Source organism: Pristis pectinata, chromosome 23 (assembly GCF_009764475.1).
Source record: "Pristis pectinata isolate sPriPec2 chromosome 23, sPriPec2.1.pri, whole genome shotgun sequence".
NCBI lineage: Eukaryota > Metazoa > Chordata > Chondrichthyes > Rhinopristiformes > Pristidae > Pristis > Pristis pectinata.
This window is the reverse complement of record NC_067427.1, coordinates 14,940,726-14,960,677: the sequence shown is the minus strand read 5'-3', so window position 1 is coordinate 14,960,677 and position 19,952 is coordinate 14,940,726. Positions and strand designations below refer to the sequence as shown.

General features: G+C 42.6%; 1 protein-coding gene across 1 annotated transcript in view; it reads left to right on the top strand.

Moving 5' to 3' along the window:
• Nucleotides 1-16,865: 16,865 nt before the first annotated feature.
• Nucleotides 16,866-19,952, top strand: part of LOC127582289 (LIM/homeobox protein Lhx3-like) — a 57,234-nt gene continuing 54,147 nt past the window's right edge. Inside the window, 2 exon segments of the mRNA XM_052037467.1 lie at nucleotides 16,866-16,870; nucleotides 18,625-18,768. Of these exon segments, the coding sequence (XP_051893427.1) occupies nucleotides 16,866-16,870; nucleotides 18,625-18,768 (149 nt within the window).

Genomic DNA, 19,952 nt, shown 5'->3' with positions numbered 1-19,952 from the left:
TCGCAAAGGACCAGCAAAGCTACTTGTTAACACAAATTAGGAACTGAAGTTAAATTGCAACTAATGTGAAGCTCAGATGGTAGGGGGCTCAGCTCTGTACGGTTTAATTAAATTCAATATTAAATGAATTGCAGTAAGAGGCTGTGCTGTTTGTGACTTCAGAGCATCCCAAAGTGTTTTATGATCAATGAAATACATTTGAACTGCAGTTGCCATAGTGGGCTGTTATATTTTAACATTTTGAGTTGTTTCTGATGTTGTTCCAGGGTGTAGAGCTCTCACCATGTTGCCAGTCCTGCCAAGAGAGGTAATGGGAATTGTTGGTATTGAAAGCAGGAAAAATTTACATTGGTGCTATAAATGAAGATGTAAGTGTTAAACTGGGGGAGTTTGTTGTTATGGTTGGGTGTTGCTATTAATTCTAGGAGATCAAACTATGAGAACATGTGAGTTCTTCATTGCTAATGTTCTTCGCAATGAACACAAAGTTCTCCCAAAATAATGAGACTTTGTGATATTGATTTAAAACTAACTAATTCCCCATGGCTTTGCACAAGAGTTGTGGAGATAAAAATTAGAAATAAGTTTTTGCCTTGGAGTCTTCAATTCCACCCCCCCCCCCCCCCCCCCCCCCCCCACCCATGTGGCAGATCTTTTCACCTCTTGTGTCCACACAGGGCTGTTATCTGTTTTTTCACCTTGTCTTTTGACAATATCCCTAGAAGTAAGAATACCCAGCGTAGGCTAGAAGCTGAGGCTTTTTGCATTAGAAATGTGTCACAACATAACTGAGGTTTTTAACATAATGAAAGTTCTGGGCTTGAATTATTATGCCATTTGAACTGTTATAGTTTTGGGAGGACCATTGAATTAGTGTAACCATTAATCATGATACTGGTTAATACCAATGTTTTTGACATTCAATCACATTCTTGTATAGTTTATCTGATAGCACTTGTCCAGGGAAAAAAATCTCACTTTCCAAAATTGGGTTGAGCTTTTGTGCCTTTCCCATGGATTTGGGTGGGTGGGGGAAAAGAGGCAGATGTAATTATTCAAATGTTAGGCTTAGAATCCTGTGCATGCTTAAGAGTCCCTAGCCAAATGTAATAATTTTTTTTGGAAGAGATGAGTCCAAATGAAGATCTTATAAAAGCAATAAAAGATGGATACAAAATTGAACTGATTTAAAGCTTTTGTGAAACGCCAAAATTTCATGTTTGAACCCTAATTTTATACATTAGATGCTTCTATTTCTAAGTATAGAAACTATAGCTTTTCCAGGAAGCATTTTGTCATTTATGAAAATGCACTAATAAGACTCTAATGATAACTGGATTCTGACAAGGCAATTTCTCAACATGAGTGTCTGGGAACAGCCATCTAACTAGGAGACTTGCCCCACATACTAGTCAAGCTACAGCCTAACATAGCTGATGTCCCAGACTCCTCCATTACAACTCCTGAGTTCATTATGCCAGACAGACCCAGCAGAAGTGACAGACTGTAGTGTTCAAGCAGGAGGAAGCAGCCCTGGGAATTTTCAACGGTGATTACAAACCCTATGCAACATGGACAAAGGAAACTTCTGATAACAACCAATCATCCAATGAAGCAGTAAACCCACCTGTATAATTCTTGAAAGAAGCACTGAGATTAGGAAGGACATAAACTGTAGACTGGGATTTGATGCCCTCCACTAACAGTGAATCAGTGGCACCACTGCTGAATGTCTCAGGGGTTAACCGTTTGAATTTGTATGTTGAGTAAACCAAAAGGGAATACATCTAACCAACCTTGTGCGATGTTCTTGATAGTATTACTGAGTCGCCATTGCATATCCTTGTGGAGGCAGGCTGAGGACATGACCACTGTTTTGTAGCACTACCCTTGTGCCAAATGGCATAGATTTGGGACACATCTGGCAGCACAAAGCTGAGTATCCATGTGTTGCTGTGGGTCATAAGCTGCAGCAGAATTGTACTCCAACATAACCTCATGGCCCAACTGTTAGTGAGTCAGGTATCAATAAGAAGTGCAGAATGGTGTGCCTGGGTGAAACTGCAACTTGTGTATGGTAAACCTTAAATACCCTGAGGTCTCTTGTTATCTGTTTCAGCTAGTTTGACAATGCCTCCTAAATCCTCAACCTCTTCCACAAGGTGAACAAGGGCAGTAGGCTCAGGTCAACACCATAACCTGCAGGTTCATAACTTGGATATAGATTCCCTTTCCTTATTTTTGAAACTCCCTACCTAACAGTGCTGTGAGAAGGACCTTGGCAGTTCAAGAAGGTAGCTACTTCTTCTTTCTCAAGGGCTATTAGGGATTGGTGGCCTTGCCAGCGGAACCCACATCCTTAAGTATTTTCTTTAAATGGTGGAGTAATGAGTTTGAAGCTTGAGAGATTTGTACTCGAGAAGGCAATTATTTTCTCTTTTTTTTTTCTGCCTCTGATGCAACATGAAGTTAACTTTGCACTTTCTCTTTCATGTAGTTCTATGGCAAGATGTTACCTACTGGAAAGGCATGTGGAAATATGCTGACAGTATTGACCATTGCTCCTTTGAGCAGCCTGAAAGATTCTCTAACTGTTCGGAAGAATCTGATTTGCAGCAGACAGACTGAAAGTGGATTATTTATGATTAGCTGGTTATCTGAAATGGTTCAAACATTTTCAGACAGACACATGTGAATAACAACAAAATTTGCTTCCATACACCACCATTAAGGGAGTGAAACTTCCCAAAATTTTCAGAATTGTATTAAGATGGCACTGAAACAAAGAAAGAAAGGGAACACATGACTAAACATTTTCTGAATTCGTAGGTTTTAAGCAGAATCTTAAATGGAGAGAGAGACTGGAAAGATTTGGGGAGGGAATTGCAGAACCTGAGGCTGAAGCCAAGTAGTCAATGGTATGTGAACGGAGTAACTAATGCACAAGAGCGCAGAGCTCCTCTAAAGTCACGGTGGGACGATGAGTGTGACCAACCAGAAACTTGAACTTGCTAACTCAGCTATAAAATGATCACACATACAGCCTAAAAGCAAGATCAGTTCCTCAACCAATTAGTGATTTAGGCCACTGCTTTCAAGAGCATTGCTCCTTGTGCGGCTTTAGGAATTTTGGCAGGAATACAGTCCATGTCATCAGCCTTCCCTTTCCTAGGCTTAGTGGTGAGGCTTCCCCTTCCTCCCATTACATTTTCATATTAAACAATTTACTGTGGAGTTTATCTCAATTCAATGAAATAAGTCCTTTTTAACCATGTGCTTGGTCTAATGCCAATTTGATACGGTGATCTCTCCACGCCGTACTTTGCTTGGAAGTCTAAACTAGAGAGGGTGCAGACAATATTAACAAGGATGTTCCAAGGGGTGGAGAATTATAGTTATGAAGAGAAACTGTACAGACTGGGTTGTTTTCTTTAAAATGGAAAGACTGAGGAGAGATTGTAATTAAGATGTATAAAATTATGCAAGGCTTAAGCAGAATAAACAGGAATGACCTATATCTCATAGTAGAGGGGAAAATAGCTAAGGAGCATAGACTTAAATTGATGAGTAGAAAGATCCTGGGGGAATTTTTCACTCAGTGAGTAGCAGGGATTAGAGAGGCAGAAGTTCATTAAAAAAATTTACCTGGATGACTATTTGAAGAGTCATAACCTGCAAGACAATGGAACAAGGTCTCATAAAAGGGATTAACCCCATCTATTTTTTTTTGGCCATCTTTGTTTCATTGTTTTCCATTGAAAATATACGAAATTCCAATGGAACTGGGCACCATGCATGATATTTCCCTTGGCTGAGGTGTCTAAAACCAGAGGTCAGTCATTCAGGACAGAAATGAGAAGAAATTTTTTTCACCCTCAGGATAGTGAATCATTGAAAATCTCTATCCAAGACAATGATGGAGGACCATTTCAAGACAGAGATTGATAGATTTTTGGGTAGTAAGGGAATCAAGGGATATATGGTAGTACAGGAAATTATCTTCCACAATCTTATTGAATGGCCTCTTCCAGCTTCTACTTTTTACATCCTGATTTATGAGTTCCTAATGTGGCTTGATTACGACTTGAAGGGAGGAAAAGCCAAGAAGTGACTTTCAACATCCCCATCTCCTCCTCCATGCATAACATGCAGAAAGATCTAAGAACGCACATACACTATACACACACTAAAATGCAAGCACACACCCATTGACATACACACACACAGATGCCAATACACCCAATATATGTACACTTATTTACACTCACTCACACTCCTCACTGACGTATACTCAGTCACATGTGCACTAATTGCTGCTCACACTCACTCATGCACACTTCCACAGTGATTCACATACACTCATTTTCACCTTCAGTCACAGCCTCATATTAAGCATACACACCTCACTAGCACACTCACACTTCCATGCACACCTTATTCACATACACTCATACACCGTTGATAAACACATTCACAAACGTACAGTTTAACAAATGCAATACGTTTAACAGTTATTTGAGCGATAACGGGGACGCGTGGCGTATTCACGTTCAGACGCTGGGTATAAAGTGGACGCGTCTGCCGGCCAGTGAGCGGGGAAAGCGAAGTCCATGAAGTCAGATGTGTCGGCCGACCAAAGGCCCGCTCTCCCACCGCAGCCAGGCCTTTAAGCGCCTCGCCCATCTCTTTATCACAGTGCCCCACAAAGCGCACGTGGTTGAATCGTGCTGTTGGCTTCTGGATCCCTCCTGCCTGTTTCTTCCAGTGTGTTAGGGGCAGGGTACTGCGGGCAAATAACATCAACCTGAGTCTAAATGGCAGCAGCGCCGGAATCAGCGGGAAAGGGCGCACGATGCAATTACATTTAGCTGTAATGTGGTGTGCCCAGGCTAAAGGGAAATGATTTATAACAAACTGTTCGATTCAAATTATAAATATCAAAATCCTACAATTGAAATACCTACAGGCCTCCTAGTTTGACGGGAAGAGACCAGCAACCGATGTAACAAGTATGATACTAGGACACAGCGTACTGTTTCTCACTTCCAGTGTTTTACTGTGTGAAAGGACCCAGACATATGTGCCTCCTCTGCCATCAAACGGAGTTTCTGCTCTGTCTACTAACTATAATCTTCTCACAGTGTCTGGTAAACGGATTAAACCTGAGAACACACTCGCTGTAACAAGCGTGATTATCAAAGGCAACCCTTTGCAATTAGACACGTGAGCCGACCTGAGCTCTTAACCTGAAATTTGATGTCGCTTTGAAGGGACTTTGGGGCTGAGTTAGTATGTATTTCGTTGAACAATTCATAATTTCCGCAACTTTGGATGGGGTTAAACAGGAATTCCAAGTCTCCAGGTCCAACTATTGAAAACTGGGAGGTTATTATTGACAAAGAAATATTTAAAGGATAATTATTCGATGCTTCATTGACAAATAAAAGGAATGTGGCAAACTAAACAGGTTAGATTTAACCCAAAGAGAGAAAACGTCCTTCTCCCAGCGTTTCAATGTCTTATGTGACTTGACCCCTGAAATGCACAAAGACCGTGGTGCATTGGACACGGTACATTAAAGGATGTCGACATGCTGTACCCACGCCCTAAAGAGCCACGTAATTGCACTTGCCGGCAATATTTCTATCTCTATAAACCGTTCTTTCTAAGTATATTTCACTGGCCCGTAGTTAGATTGTAACGATGGCCTTTGACTCGTCTTCTTCCTTGTTTTTGTCGAGGACCGACCTTGTCCGATTTTACCTGAGCAACTGCCACCCAAGTAGCCCGAAGAACCCACAGCACCTCCAATACCCACTTTCGGGTTCGTTAAACATACCCGATAATTTTGATCAACAATCTCAGTGTAGGGTTTAGGTGCTTGCTAATAATTCTGCAGATCCGTAATAATCATCTAAGAAAATATAGGAAACTGGGCACCGGGGGTATAACCCCAGTTGTCTGACTGGCCGGTTGCTATTACAGTGAGTCTATTGGCTGCGCAGATGAATTTGTCAATACTTGATCCCAGCCCCGTCAGTGAGAAGTCAGTGATTGTAATCTCTAGTTCGTGTAACAAATAGATTTCTGGATTCCTCAAGCGTTCCGCTTTGAAAAATATATTTTGAATTCCAGCTGCTTAGTCTAGGCTATGAATTCTTTTCAATATAAATCAGTACGATTACTCGAAAGTAAATCAAGTGAAAAATGTCCAGAATAAGGGACCTCATCATAAGAACTCGCCGCATCGACTCTTCCCGTATTTCAAGAATGAGTGAGATCCTGATGACTGAAAAGTGATCGTGATCACACGACTTGTTTCCAAAACGTTTCCCTTTGTGGTAATACGTGTTAATTATTGTCAGGGGCATTTCACCATCACTCGAAGTTACAGTACTTTCGTCGGTAATGTTTTTTTTGTTGCTGGTGGTCCTAAATGATTGTTACTTCACAGCCTAGCTAGAATCAAATGGAATTTTAAGGAGCACTGCAATTAACAATTCCTGAAATCTGTCTTCATGCTTGCTAACCCTTGAAGTGACTGACCCGGTCCCGATTAACGGATTAGTTCCACTGCTGTTTTTTTTAAAAAATAAAACAGAAAATACTGGGAGTACACGGCAGACCGTGAAGCTGTGGAGAGAAAAACAGTTTTTTTTTCGAACCTGGAAAAGTTGGAAGTCAAGCATAATTAAAGTTGCAAAGAATGGGTAAAGTGGCGTGAGCAAAGGGAATGTCCACCATAGGTGGAGGCCAAGGGAGACTGGATGGCGCAAGTGGTGGTGGTGCTGGCTGAGAGAGCAGCCGATCCGTCGGGAGGAAGTGTGAATAGAAAGAGGTGGATGAGAACGGGGGTGTTGGGGAGTGGATGTTTGAACCGTGAGATACAGAACATTACAGCTGCTGGAAATCGGAACTAACGGAGAATGCTGGAAATGCACAGCAGGTCGGGCAGCATCTGCGGAGAGAGAAAAATAGGAGGGAATGTTAGAGGTTGATGACATTTCATAAGAACTGGCAAGTTCTGATGCAAACTAGAAAGATGGGACATTTGAAATATGTCAGTAAACATGCCACAGCCCTCGGTGCTGAGTCCTGAGGGCTGTGACACGCTTAGCCAGACTCAGGTTGGGTTGTGTTGGAACAGTGTAAGGTGGCAAAGACAGCGAGACCAAGATAACAGGAACTGGAAGCACAGGGTCATCCTTGCTGACTGAACAGAGATGATCTGCAAAGTGGTCACTCAATCTGTGTTTGGTTTATTCAATATAGAAGGGACCACATTTGAGCATGGAATGCAGTATTCAAAATTGGAAGAAGTTGCCTCACTTGAAAAATGTGTTTGAATCTCTGAATGGTGGAAAGGAAAACGGTAGAAGGGCAGGAGATGCATGTTCTGCATCGCATGCTGAGCTGCCATGAGGAAACTCACAGAGTCATGGAGAGAACATGCAAACTCCACACAGATAGCAACCAAGTTCAAGATCCAATCTGGGTGTCCCTAAAGCTGTAAGCCAGCAGCACTAATTATATCATATTTAGATTTTCAGATAAGGAAATAGAATCTCACAGTCTGTGTGTCTCTGTGTGTGAAAATATAATTACTAGATAGAAGATTTGCTGGCTAACGGAAAGCAGAAGGTTGGCAAAAAGGGGTCTTTTTCTGGTTGACACTCACCAGTCTCCACATTCCATGCACCTTGTTGTGAATCCACCAGGATCAGTACTGGGGATTCAGGTCTTTACAACTTATATAAATCATTTGGCACCAAGGGTATGATTGATAAGTGAACTTGTAACACAAAGATCGAGAGGAAAGTAAGTTGTGAAGAAAATATAATGGACAACAGCGGCCCATAGATAGGTTATGGTCGTGGGCAAAGTCTGGCAAACGGAACATAATGTGTGACATTATGAAATTATGCATTTTGGCAGAAAAAAATTAAGAACAGAAGCATGATGGTACAGCAGTTAGTGCTGCTGACTCACAGCTCCAGAGTGCTCTAATTTCTCCCCAGATCCAAAAGACACGCTGGCAGATTAAATGGCCAATTACCCCTTAGTGTAGGTTAATGGCAAAAAGAATCTAACGGCAGTTAATGGGCATGTGTGAAATAGAATCAATAGCAGCGGGACAGGGAAATAAGGAAGGGGGTCTGGGATTGCTCACTAGGAGCTGATTGGCTGAATAGCCATCTTGTGTGTCTTTTGATTTCTCAATCTATCTCATCACGGTCTTTGCACTTCTCGTATCCGCCTGCACCACACTTTCTCTGTGACATTATATTCTGCATTCCGTTTTTTGTTTCCTTTTGTACTACTTCAATGTACTTATGTATGGAATGATCTGTCTGGATGGCACACACACCAATGCTTTTCACTGTACCTTGGTACATGTGACAATAATAAACCAATTTATCCATTGGATCCTTTGTTGTCTACAGCACGTTACTTTATCGAAGGACTCCAATAAATTGGTCAAATGTTATTTCCTCTTCAGACAGCCACGTTGACTTTGCCTGTTCACCTTGGTTTTTTCCCCCGAATGACCTGCTATAATATAATATAACATAACATAATATAATATAATATAATAGCTCCTAATGTTTACCCTATGACATATGTTAATCCAAATTGCCTGTAGTTTCCTGCTTTCTGCCTCCCTTCCTATTTTGAATAAAGAAGCTACATTTAATACCAGTTTAATTCACTTGCCATCTTCTTATTTATCATGATTAATTCCTCTTTAGAACCACACTCATGTTGTTAACTCCTTACTTTTTAGTAAGAACTGTAGGAACGCTTACTACCTGTTTTTACACTTCTGACTACTTTTCTCTCATTCTCCAATCATTCCTTATCTTTGCTTCCTTATTAATCTTACAGCCCTTATTTGCTGTTTTGTATATTAGGTCCAGTTTTCTGACATACCACCTGTCTTTGTACAATTATATGTTTTTTTTTGTAAGTTTGATACTCTCTTTAATGTTTTCAGTTAAGCACGGATGCTGGATTCTCCCTTTGGATTTTTTCCCTTTCTCATTGGAATGTGTTTATTATGGCATTCCAAACAGTTCCCTTAAATATCTAGAAACTGAATTGGGACTGATCATCCTTCACCCAAATTTGCCAGTTAACTTTAGATCTATCTGATTTCCTGACCTCAGAAATGACCTTGTTTAATTTTAAAATATTAGTCCTGGACTGATACTCTCCCTCAGACCGGATGGAAAATGCACTCTTTGTGGAGTGCCTTCACAATAATCCGGTCTCATCGCACAAGAGCAGAGCTGGTGTAGACTGCTCCCTGCTTGGCTCCAGAACCTTGGCTCTCTGACATCTCCAGGACTCCATTCCATTCTCCCAGTTTCTTGAGCTCCTTCATATCTGTTCTTCTAACTCCTTTCACATCAATGTTTCTGAGCTGTTTTCCTTTGTCCTCAGTCTTGGTTTCCCCTCCAAGAGGCTCTCAACCACCCTCCAATTTATGAAAATTCTGCTCTCACCCATTCCCTTCCCACCAAAACCAGGACAGGGCTTCCCTTATCCTCACTTCCACCGCACCAGCCTCCACTTTCAACCAATCACACTCTGTCATTTCAATGGGATGCCACCACAAGACACATTCCCTTGAGCATTCCGGGGTGGGGGGGGGGGGTGGTGGGGTGGGGGGGGGGGGATAGCCACTCCCCTTCTCATGGCACCTTCCTGTGCAGCCAAGGAAGATGCAATGGCTGTTTTGTTTTACCATTTCCCTTCCCATCGAGGGATCCAAACACTCTTTTCAGCTGAAGGAGTGATTCCCTTATACTTCTTCCGGTTTAGTTTTACTGCACTTGCTCTTCACAATGTGCTCCCCTCTCTATAGGAGAAACAAATGCAGAATGGGTGAATGATGCCTCTTGTTAGCAAAGGTAACTGAATCCCCAGTTTCCTGTAACTGTAATTCTCCGCCCCACTCCTGTTGTGGCTGCTCTATCTCTACATTATTCCAAAGAAGCCTCGAGATCTTGTCACAGATCATGTTACAGCCGCCAGGACTCAACATTGAATTCACAACTTCCAGATATCCAGAGTGAAAAGTTTAAAAAAAATTGTCAGATGCCGGAAATCTGAAATTTCAACAGAAGATGCTGGAAACACTCAGCAGGTCAGGCTGCTTCTGTGGAGAAACAACCGGGTTTAACATTTCAGGTCAATGATGTTCATCCACTGAAAGATCATCGACCTGTAAATGTCACTGTGATCATTGACAGCCAGTCCTGATGAAGGGTCTCGACCCGAAACGTTGACTGTTTATTTCTCTCCATAGATGCTGCCTGACCTGCTGAGTTCCTCCAGCACCTTCTGTGTGTGTTGCATTGACCTGCAATATTAACTCCAATGTCCTCTCTCCATAGATAGTCAGCATCTATGGAGAGAGGACATTGGAGATAATACTGCAGGTCCCCAGCAGTCTCCTCTATTTCAGATGCGACTGCGTTTTACAGTTTCAGCATTGTTTCGCTTTCCTCTGCTCTCATTTATCTCTTGCTTACACCTCCTCTGGATCAGTAGTGATTAACATGCTGTCACAGCCTCTGTCCGCCAGCATCGGCAACTCTTGTGTTATTCTGTCCCTCGTTGTCTCCCTCCTATCACAGATATTCCCTTTGTCCCCTCCGTCCATATCCCCGCTCTACAACTTAAAACGTGTCTGATTTCTAACTTATTCGAACTTTGATGAAAACTCATCCATATAACAAGTAAACTCTTCCTCTCCGCAGCTGCTGCCTGGCTGCTGACCTGAACTTCCTCTTCTTATTTCAGATTTCCAGCATCTGCAAGTTGTTTCTGTTTTGCTTCGCTTTACTGTAGGGTTAGACATTGTCTCATGCGCACATTATTTTCCTCCAAAAATCCACCAAGGCAGAATGTCACACACCTCTCCCAATTAAACTGAGATCCAAGGCGGCTGCTCAGGGTGTGATTTAGGACATGAATCGCCATTGTAAAGCGTCCCCAGTTCGGCCAATTTAAAACAAATCACAGGTTAAAAACTTACCTCCTTTTTTTGTCTGGAACATTCTGTTCTGGAACATTCCATAACGTTCAGGGTCGCTTTCCCGCACTCATCTGCACGGAAAATTGATAATAAGTCATATTGATTTTGGTATACTTCCCTTCATGTGGTGGGAGGTTAGTGCTCCGGATAACGTTTGGCTGCCCCAGTGCACGTTAAACACACGAGCTTTGTGTGCGAATGATGTGTCACAAACCACCCACATCCTGTAATATCTGCAGCACTATTCCAACCACCTTTGAACCCCATTGCAATGCTACCTTTAACCAGTTAATCCGCAAATCTTACTTTTACCTTAATGTCAACTGTTTGTGTTAATACTTGTATGCAATGAAGTGAAATGATTGACCACTAGAAAGACTGACGTTGTGTTCACTGACATTACCGCAAAAAACAGAAGTCAGTACCTCGAAGATGTGTCGATTGGTTCAAAGATAAAATCTCTTCTTCACAAATATAGAGAAAAAATAACATTTAAAGTCGGGGCATTTGGTTGTCTTCCATAGCAGTTCGCATTTTAACGGAAGTAGCCACTAACTTAAGAATACTCTTGGGGTTTAAATATTTCGAAGGCAGTGGGATGATTAGCAACAGCAGAAAGAGGAATTGGTCATGCTGGCCTCTGGCCTCTCCCCCGTCCCACATCACGACTGCTCCGGAGCGCCACTCCGTTCGTCCCACAGCACTGATGCTGTATGTAACCAGCATGTCCCCATTTCAGCGTTGGACGCTGAATTGCGCCTCTCCTAGAGAAAAGCTCCATACCCCATTGAGGAGCCAGTTCTACATCTACACTATGATCGAGCTCCCTGATTTCGCTCCTGGATGGTTTGGCTCGAATTTTAAGATTGTGCGTCTTATTCTCTATTTCTCCAGTAGTGGAGAAAGGTGGGGTTAGACCAAAACAAATCTTAGTTGTTATGGCGAGCTTTTCATGAGTTAGTTCAGATTTCCATTATTCGCAGCCGAAGAGAATGGGGTATTTAAAAGCAGGAGACCTGACAGTGTATCAGCAGCGAACACCACAAGTTTTACCCTAAGCAGAACCTGGGTTACACATCTATGTCTAAACAAAAAGTTTGTCGTACACACGTTGAGGGGCGGCACCTGCTACCGGCCGCTCAGTGGAAAGGCCCGAACTCAATTATTCTTCATCTGCCCAGCTACTGACTGGCCACCTGTGTGTTTCGGGAGCCCTTGGTGTTCAGTTCACTGACCTGCAATCCTGACATCTCAGATACTTATCTAATCTCTATTTGGAAGTTGAAATTTACCTGGAGTTTTATTTAAATCTCTGCATTAAAATGATGGCAGAACCTACAGTCTTTCGGACAGTTGAACCGTTGAAAATCTTATTCTAAAAATAAATTCTACGAAATTCTCGGCACCAGCACCGAATTATCATTGACAAAGTCACCCTTCGGTTAAGCACTGAGGTTTTCTTCCGTTACGGGCATTTTATAAACTCAAGTTATTGCCCTTGATAAAATAAAAGCGTTTTGTGAAGAAAAATGGTTCTCTCTCCGCCGCAGCATTTCCACAGGAAGACTGCTGTTTAAATGCTCAGGTCGTTATTTGAATGGAGGTTGGTTAACTGTATTAGTTGGAAACGAGCTATTTAAGTACTGTATCTGTGTGTGTGTGGTGTGTGCGTACATGTCGATTTATATGTCTCTCTGTGCATGTTTATGTGCATAGTTATGCGTGTAAATGTCTATACGCATTCATTGCAATGAGGGTATGGTTATTACACGAATCCAGATAGTTCGTAAGGACCAACATCCAAGGATAAAAATGTAATTTACATATTTTTTTAAGATTATAGTCTCCAACCTATTGATGTAAAAAAAACATGAAAGAAGTGGCATTGTGCTTGAATAAAAGCAACGTGAGAGGAGGCTGTCTCTCTGCACCGTTCCATTGTGAAAAAAACCAGCGACACGTGGATAGCCATGTAGTTGGCGACACGGGGTGAACACACCCGTCACTGAGACCAGCCTCCTTTATGCCAGTCCGAGCACAGCACAATTTGCAGCGGCATTTGTTATGCTAAAGAGTGAACCTCCCAGAGGCGACTTGAGGGTCAGCTGATTACTGGAATTCACATTCGTCCTCTCACAGACACCAGTAGCTTCGGCTGCGACTCCCTGCCGCGGTTATCCTGGAGGGATTACACACTCCAATTTGTCTTCTCCCCGTTATATACTTAAAGTATTATTTATGAAGAAAATTTCCGTCGGAACTCGAAATAAAATGCTGCTGGAACACCCCGGATCCACAAGCTGCACCAAATCGACAGATCGCCCACGGTTAAATGGCAGTGCAGGTAAGAGATCTCCAAATGAGAGTTTAGTCCGAGTTCCTTGACATTAAAATGTGCATTTCAGAGCTAGGTGAATTATACGACTCTGCCCGTTAAATAAAGGGGAAAGGGGTTCATTTTACGCCTGTTAGCCACCACTCCGCGCGCGCACGCACACACACACACACACACACACACACACACACACACACACACACACACACACACACACACACATTGAAGTTCCTCACATTCACCCACACCAGCGCATCCTTACTCAACGCCACAGCTTAGTCGGCGGTTGCTTCGTTTGAGCCAGCGGTGCTATCTGCCCCAGGATAAAATAGCAAAACATGCCTCGATATTCAAGTCAGTACGAAAAGAGGGGGCTTCCAAAAGAGAATAAGAAGGCATTTTAAAATGCATTTGCAAGAGTTTGACAGTCTTGTATGCTGTGTCCGAATCCCATTGTGATCGAACAAGCAAAATTAAAGCCTTCTGCCGTCCCAACTAATACTCACAATGAATATGTAACGATGCTAGTTTCTTCGTGCAAGGCGGTGTTTAATATAAAAGATATTTCGCACGAATTGATACTGTTTTCGTGCGACATTCTTGAGGTCTGTAAGCAATGCAAAGGAAGTGGAGTGTATTAACTTCATTTCGTTTTAAAAAGATAAATTGTAACTTTAACCACCCTTCTGTTCGCTGGTAAGCAACACACGTTATGAATATGTAATGAGGCTCATTGTTAGGAAATTCTATCAACAGATGTAGAGCGCGTGTCTGGTCTGGCTGTCAATACAGGGACATCATTCATTGTTCGGCATTGGGAGAGACAGGAATAGTTTTCTGTAACCCCCAACAGCAAGAAACGACCAGTTTTCTGCCCCCCCCACCCCCCGCACATTTGCCCCGGTCCCTCCAAACCCAAAGCGTATGTCGGTGATGCGGGATATTTCAGCCCCCGCGTCAGGTGCGTTTTCCCGAAAGTATCAATGTCGACGATATCAGCTTGTGTTTTCTTGTCGCCAGGAGTTTCCAAGCTCTCAGAGACACTGTAGCCCACCGCACCCATTTGTACCCCATCTCTACAAGCCTCTGTGGAGTGTGTAGGGTGGGCAGAGGGGCAGTTAGCGTTTCAGAGCTGCGAAGGCTGCGCGTGTTTTCTGAAATTCTATCCCGACTTGTACCAACTATCAACACCACCCTTGTCCGAGGAATATGATGATTTTTTTTGGGGGGGGGGGCGGTTAATTAGTTTCCAATGTTGTGCTCAAATTAAGGAGAAACAATATCGGTTATTTTCAGGAAATGCTCGATAAGAAATCCAACAAGAACATCTTAAGCGGGGACACACGAAACCGTGAATGTACCGCCTACAGTAAAGGGCAGCGGTTAATATGTGAATCCCAGCAATATTTGAGCACTGTTTACGGATAGCCCAGGCCGCCGACTTCACTGGGTCTATAATTTCCCCCCGTGTCCCCTGTAGCTTTTATTTTCACATTGCGCCTCCTTCACCGTTCCTTCATTATTACTTAGTCGCCAGTTTTGCTTACTCGAGGAATCTGCTACTGGTACACCGAGTGCACTGAGAGGGGACTCTGTTATTTAGAAAATCCCCAACCAGCAGATTGTGTAGTGTCAGTGTGTACGGACAGGCATCACAGGACAATATTGTGGTAATTCCTACACTTGGCAGTCTAAGCCAACATTAGGATCTACAGTGGGGGCTTCATCAGCTGCCGGAGCTGTGTTGGATTCAAACTGCGCCGAGGAACAATACGCGCTCGTTGTCATTAAAACAGTGCGCTCATCAGGTTTTCGTTCTCCTGTTGTGGGCGGGTTGAAGATGTATCGTATGTTATAAAGTTAAAAAAAACAAGTGAGAGTTCTAATGCGTTTATGTAGCTTGGGGCCTCGACAAAAAGAAATTATTTTATTTGGGAATTGCTGCATTCTGGAATTTGTAGCTTGCTTTCCGTATGAAACGAACTACAAAAGCTCAAAGTCAAATTTTATGTTAAATGAACTCGCCTGATTGTCGATTTCCTATCTTGTTATAACACGGAAATGAAAGCAGAAAACGCTGGAGATATTCAGCAGGTCAAGCAGCAGTAGAGAAAGAGTTAACGTTACAGCCGATGACATTTCATCAAAGGTTCTGATGGTGTTTTTTCTCTCCATAGATGCTGCCTGGCCTTTTGAGTGTTTTCAGAATTTCTGTTTTTTTTTAATTTCAGATTTCCATTGTCTGCAGCCTTTTGTTTTGCGTTTCCATGACATTTATAACACAGTTCCGCCGGCCTCACAACTTGTATTCACAAGTTGCGGAATTGTGTGTGTGTGTGTGTGTGTGTGTGTGTGTGTGTGTGTGTGTGTGTGAGAGAGAGAGAGAGAGAGAGAGAGAGAGAGAGAGAGAGTGAGTGCGTGCGCCTGCGGGTGGGCGGGGGGGGGGGGGGTTGACATTAACCCCTAGAAGGCACTTAGATGTTGGATTTCCAGTTTCTAAGCACACACCATTCCAACTTTATGCGCTTTTCTCCCTTCCTCCCTCCCTCCTTCTCCCTTCATGGCCGAAGCCCGGCGGATCGGGCGTGTGCCTTCCCCTCCGTCCTTTGTGGCCCTGGCTCAAGGCATCACCCTCACGCCAAGTTTTATCCCAATCGCGACTACCTTTTATGCGAGCGATCAATAGGGCGTAAAAATATTTATCAGAGCTTCACAAAGTTGGAAATAATCATTGAAGCACGGTACACCTTTCACCAAAGTGTGTTTGATATACTCTGAGAGGGCAAACAAATGGGCCATTGATTTTGAATTCATCAGAAGATACATCAGTAGTGCTGCGTTTGATTTCCCAAGGCACCGCTTGGCTTTAAAGATCAGTGTCAATAAAATTTATCAGAGTGTTACTTAAGATTTTTTTGAGCGCCGGCATTTTCCAATATAAACAGCAGATCCTTAAGTTTTTAACACCTAATTTACCTTTGGAAAATGCAATAGGATTTTATTTTTATGTAATAAAGCGCGGGTCTTGTTTATGAATATGAAAGCTCGTGTGGCTTTAATGGTGAGGATTCTGCTGTGAGTTTCCACTCCCGTCCTGCAAACAAGTGAATCTTACCGGGTCCTAAAGGGAGCGCCTCTGTGTGATCCGTCAGTAGATGTATTGTCAAAATCTGTGAGTAGGCTTCGAGATCGGGTCTCTGAGTGGACCCTTCAGCCTGAGAATGCCTGTATTATTCTGAAGGATAACACAACACAGAAAGGAAGGGTGAGTGTGGACCATTAACGAGATGCCGAATCGAACCGAAGCTTTCTGTTGGATTATCCCGCAGGTGATTTCTTTTTTTCCCCTCCACGAGAGTTGGTTACACAGCCCCCACGTGTTCCTTGTCATTCACACTCCCTACATTGTGCATTACTTTGTTATTTGATCGATACATTTAAGAGGGACAACTGATGTATTTAATTCGAACACATCTTAAATCTAACATGGCGTAGGTTATGCAAAGATGCCTCTTAATTATCTGACATACAGATATAGCGGATCGGTTGTTCATTGCACCGGTGCTACAAAACATAGAATTCGTGTATAATTACCCAAACACATCAAGCTCGCATTAGAGTGTGGGTCATAAAAATAGGAAAGGTACTCATGTGTTGCCGGACTAGGCATATCCTGTACGTTCTCTCTCAGTCGCACGCATATAAAGGCGAGATCCAGTAAGATGACTTCCTGCAGCTTCCCCTTTGTAATTATGTTTGGATAACTCAGGGGTTTCTGCTCCGCTCGTTCCCCGCCAAACACCTGCATTGGGCATTTCTCGTTTCGTTGAACGAAGATGAGAGAGAAAGTGAGACATTTCCCTCCTGCAGGACGAGACTCTCAACCAGCAGACTTTGTGTAAGATTGTCTGGTTTTACATGGAAAGAAATAGAGCCAACGTTATGGAACAGAACTACAAATATACAAGCACGTCGTGCTTCCTGACATTATTTAGCTATACCTTCACGTGAACTCTATAAAGGAAGAAACAATGATAGCACAATGTCAGTGTTCTCAAGCAAGCACATCTACAAATACTTCAGTCCTCCTGAACCATGTATAAATTATTTGAATATGTAAGCTTACAAAGTTAATTTGACGTAACACATTTATAAACAGCAATATACTTTACACATACATGTTATGTTGCACATGGTTACACGTTTGTGGTATTAGAATAGCGATGTGTCCATATATCCATAGTGTGATTTTAGTATATAATCCTCTTCAAGAGTAGGTCTAGATTGTAGCACTGAAGAGTTAGAAAAAATATTCGCAGGCAGGTCAGTCACCCACTCCTCAGCTAAATCGCCAAATCCACCCCTCCCCGCCTTTTTCCATCCCTGTAGACAACTTCCTCTGCCCTTTCACGGGGAGTGCGTCGTTCTCAACTCTTCAAAGGTTGCACGTTGTTTGGAAAACTTAAACGTAAAATAAATTAAACTACAAACGACATAACATTCAACTAAAAATTATATTTAAACCGCAAAACACAAATGTAAGTAATTTACCTTAAAAGTGGAAGAAGAGTCTATATTTATCCAGTTGTTTACATTTAAGCGATTAAGGGATTCGAGTTGACGGGTGTCTGAGTGGGGGAGTGGGGACGCAGAAACTGGAAACAGTTATCCCAATCCCCTCATCCCACGGGAGCTTCCCACCTGGACGGACTCTGGTGGACCTGGGATCACACTGTTTCCTTCCTTCATTTAATCTTCAGTGGTCGGCGTTACTGGTGGTCTGTGTGCCTGTGGATCGTTTTATGAATGCAGGTGGCTGTGTGTGTAGATGTCTCGGCATATACTTGGATGCGTGTGTGTGTGCGCGCGCGCGCGTATCTTCAGTATGGTGTTTGTTTTTGAGTAAGTGTCCGGGCTCCGTGTTTGTATTTCCATATATGAGTGTCTTGGTGTGCTTAAGTGTCTGTTTTCACGTCTGTTTGTATGTATCTCTATGTATACCTGTGGGTCTGTGTGTCTGTGTCTATGCGTGTTTGTATATGTGCATTTCATGTTTGTGTTCGAGTTTCTGTGTGTTTTGCACATGAGGATGAATACTTGTGTTACGTGTTTGTGTGTGTCTGGGTATATGAGAGAATATTGTACATGTTTTATTTGTGTGTGTGCGTGTGTGTGTAGTGTATACATCGGTGATTCTGTGTGTTTATGCGTGATATACAAGCTCTGTATCCAACCCCGTTCGCAGTTCCAACTTGCTGGTTGTTCACGCAGTAACTCATCAGCCCGGCAAGTCATTCTGGGTTTGTGTAAACGGGCGAGCTTTACCAAGGGGACAGGTGCAGCCTTTCCTGCTGAAGACATCGACACATGAAATTCAGGGCGAGTTCGAGTCAGTGCATTTGGCATAGGAGACAGCGCAAGATAAAGAACTAAACACGGCAAAAGAGAAATCAGACATGGAAGCACTGCTGGCCTGTCTGGCAGCGGTCTGCCGATCAGAGCCGGTTCTCAGATCACCCTGCACAGAGACATCGGATCCTGCGTGGGATCACCCTGTGCAGAGATATCGGGTCCTGCATGGGATCACCCTGTGCAGAGTCATGGGATTTTGCATCCTGTAACGACCCCAGCCAAATAAGCCTTCCTAACAGTAACCCTGGAGAACAGCTCACTGTTCCTCACCATACAGGTTGATGGATTTTGTTTTCCCAGTATTAGACGCCGTGTTATGAGAACTCTCCGATACGAGGAGCCAGTCATAACCAGAATTTACATTAAAAAGTATTTCAATTCAGATGTGTATCCAGTATTCGAACGCAAGTCATACGTAACCAGTTGTCTAATTGGGTGATATTTCCATGACAACAATTTACATTTTTAAATAGTGTCTTATTTTAAATGTGCAGTTGGTGAGACACCACCCACCCGACCGCAGTTCGAATGATTTTGTTTTAGATTTTATTTACTCAGCGTTGTGGTGAGGCTTCCTATTTATGACTGGATTTATTATGATAATTACTTTTTCCCTAGCCACACAGAAACAGTGGCTACACGGTGCTTTATTTTAATCGGCCATATCTGGGATTTTGCCGAGGGTATAATTATACAAGTATTTTTGAAATGAAAATATCAAATTAGTTATTAACGTTGCAATATGATTTTTTAATTTAACATTATTGAAGATTGAGAGACTCAATCTTGTATGTGGAGATTTTTTTTCCTTTTGTCATTAAATCTTGGTTCTTATCTCGGTAATGCTTCGGATTAATCGTTAAAACAGACAGCGGATTAAGGACATGCGAATGTTTTTGGGCTGACATATGCCTCGTCTTCACTTCTCGTCCTCCCCTCACCCTCCACTCCCCACCATCCTAACCATCCTCAAGCCCTTTATATCCCTAATAACAAGGAGATTCTTTTAGCCGCACCTACATGTTCGGAAGAAAAAATATTTATTAATAATAGTTCTTCAATGGTGAAAAGTTCAGCATGTGGAATATTCAAGTATATAAATTTTTAAGTGGCATGCTATAAGTAGAAAGGTTTCACTAGTCGACTATTTGTTTAATGGGA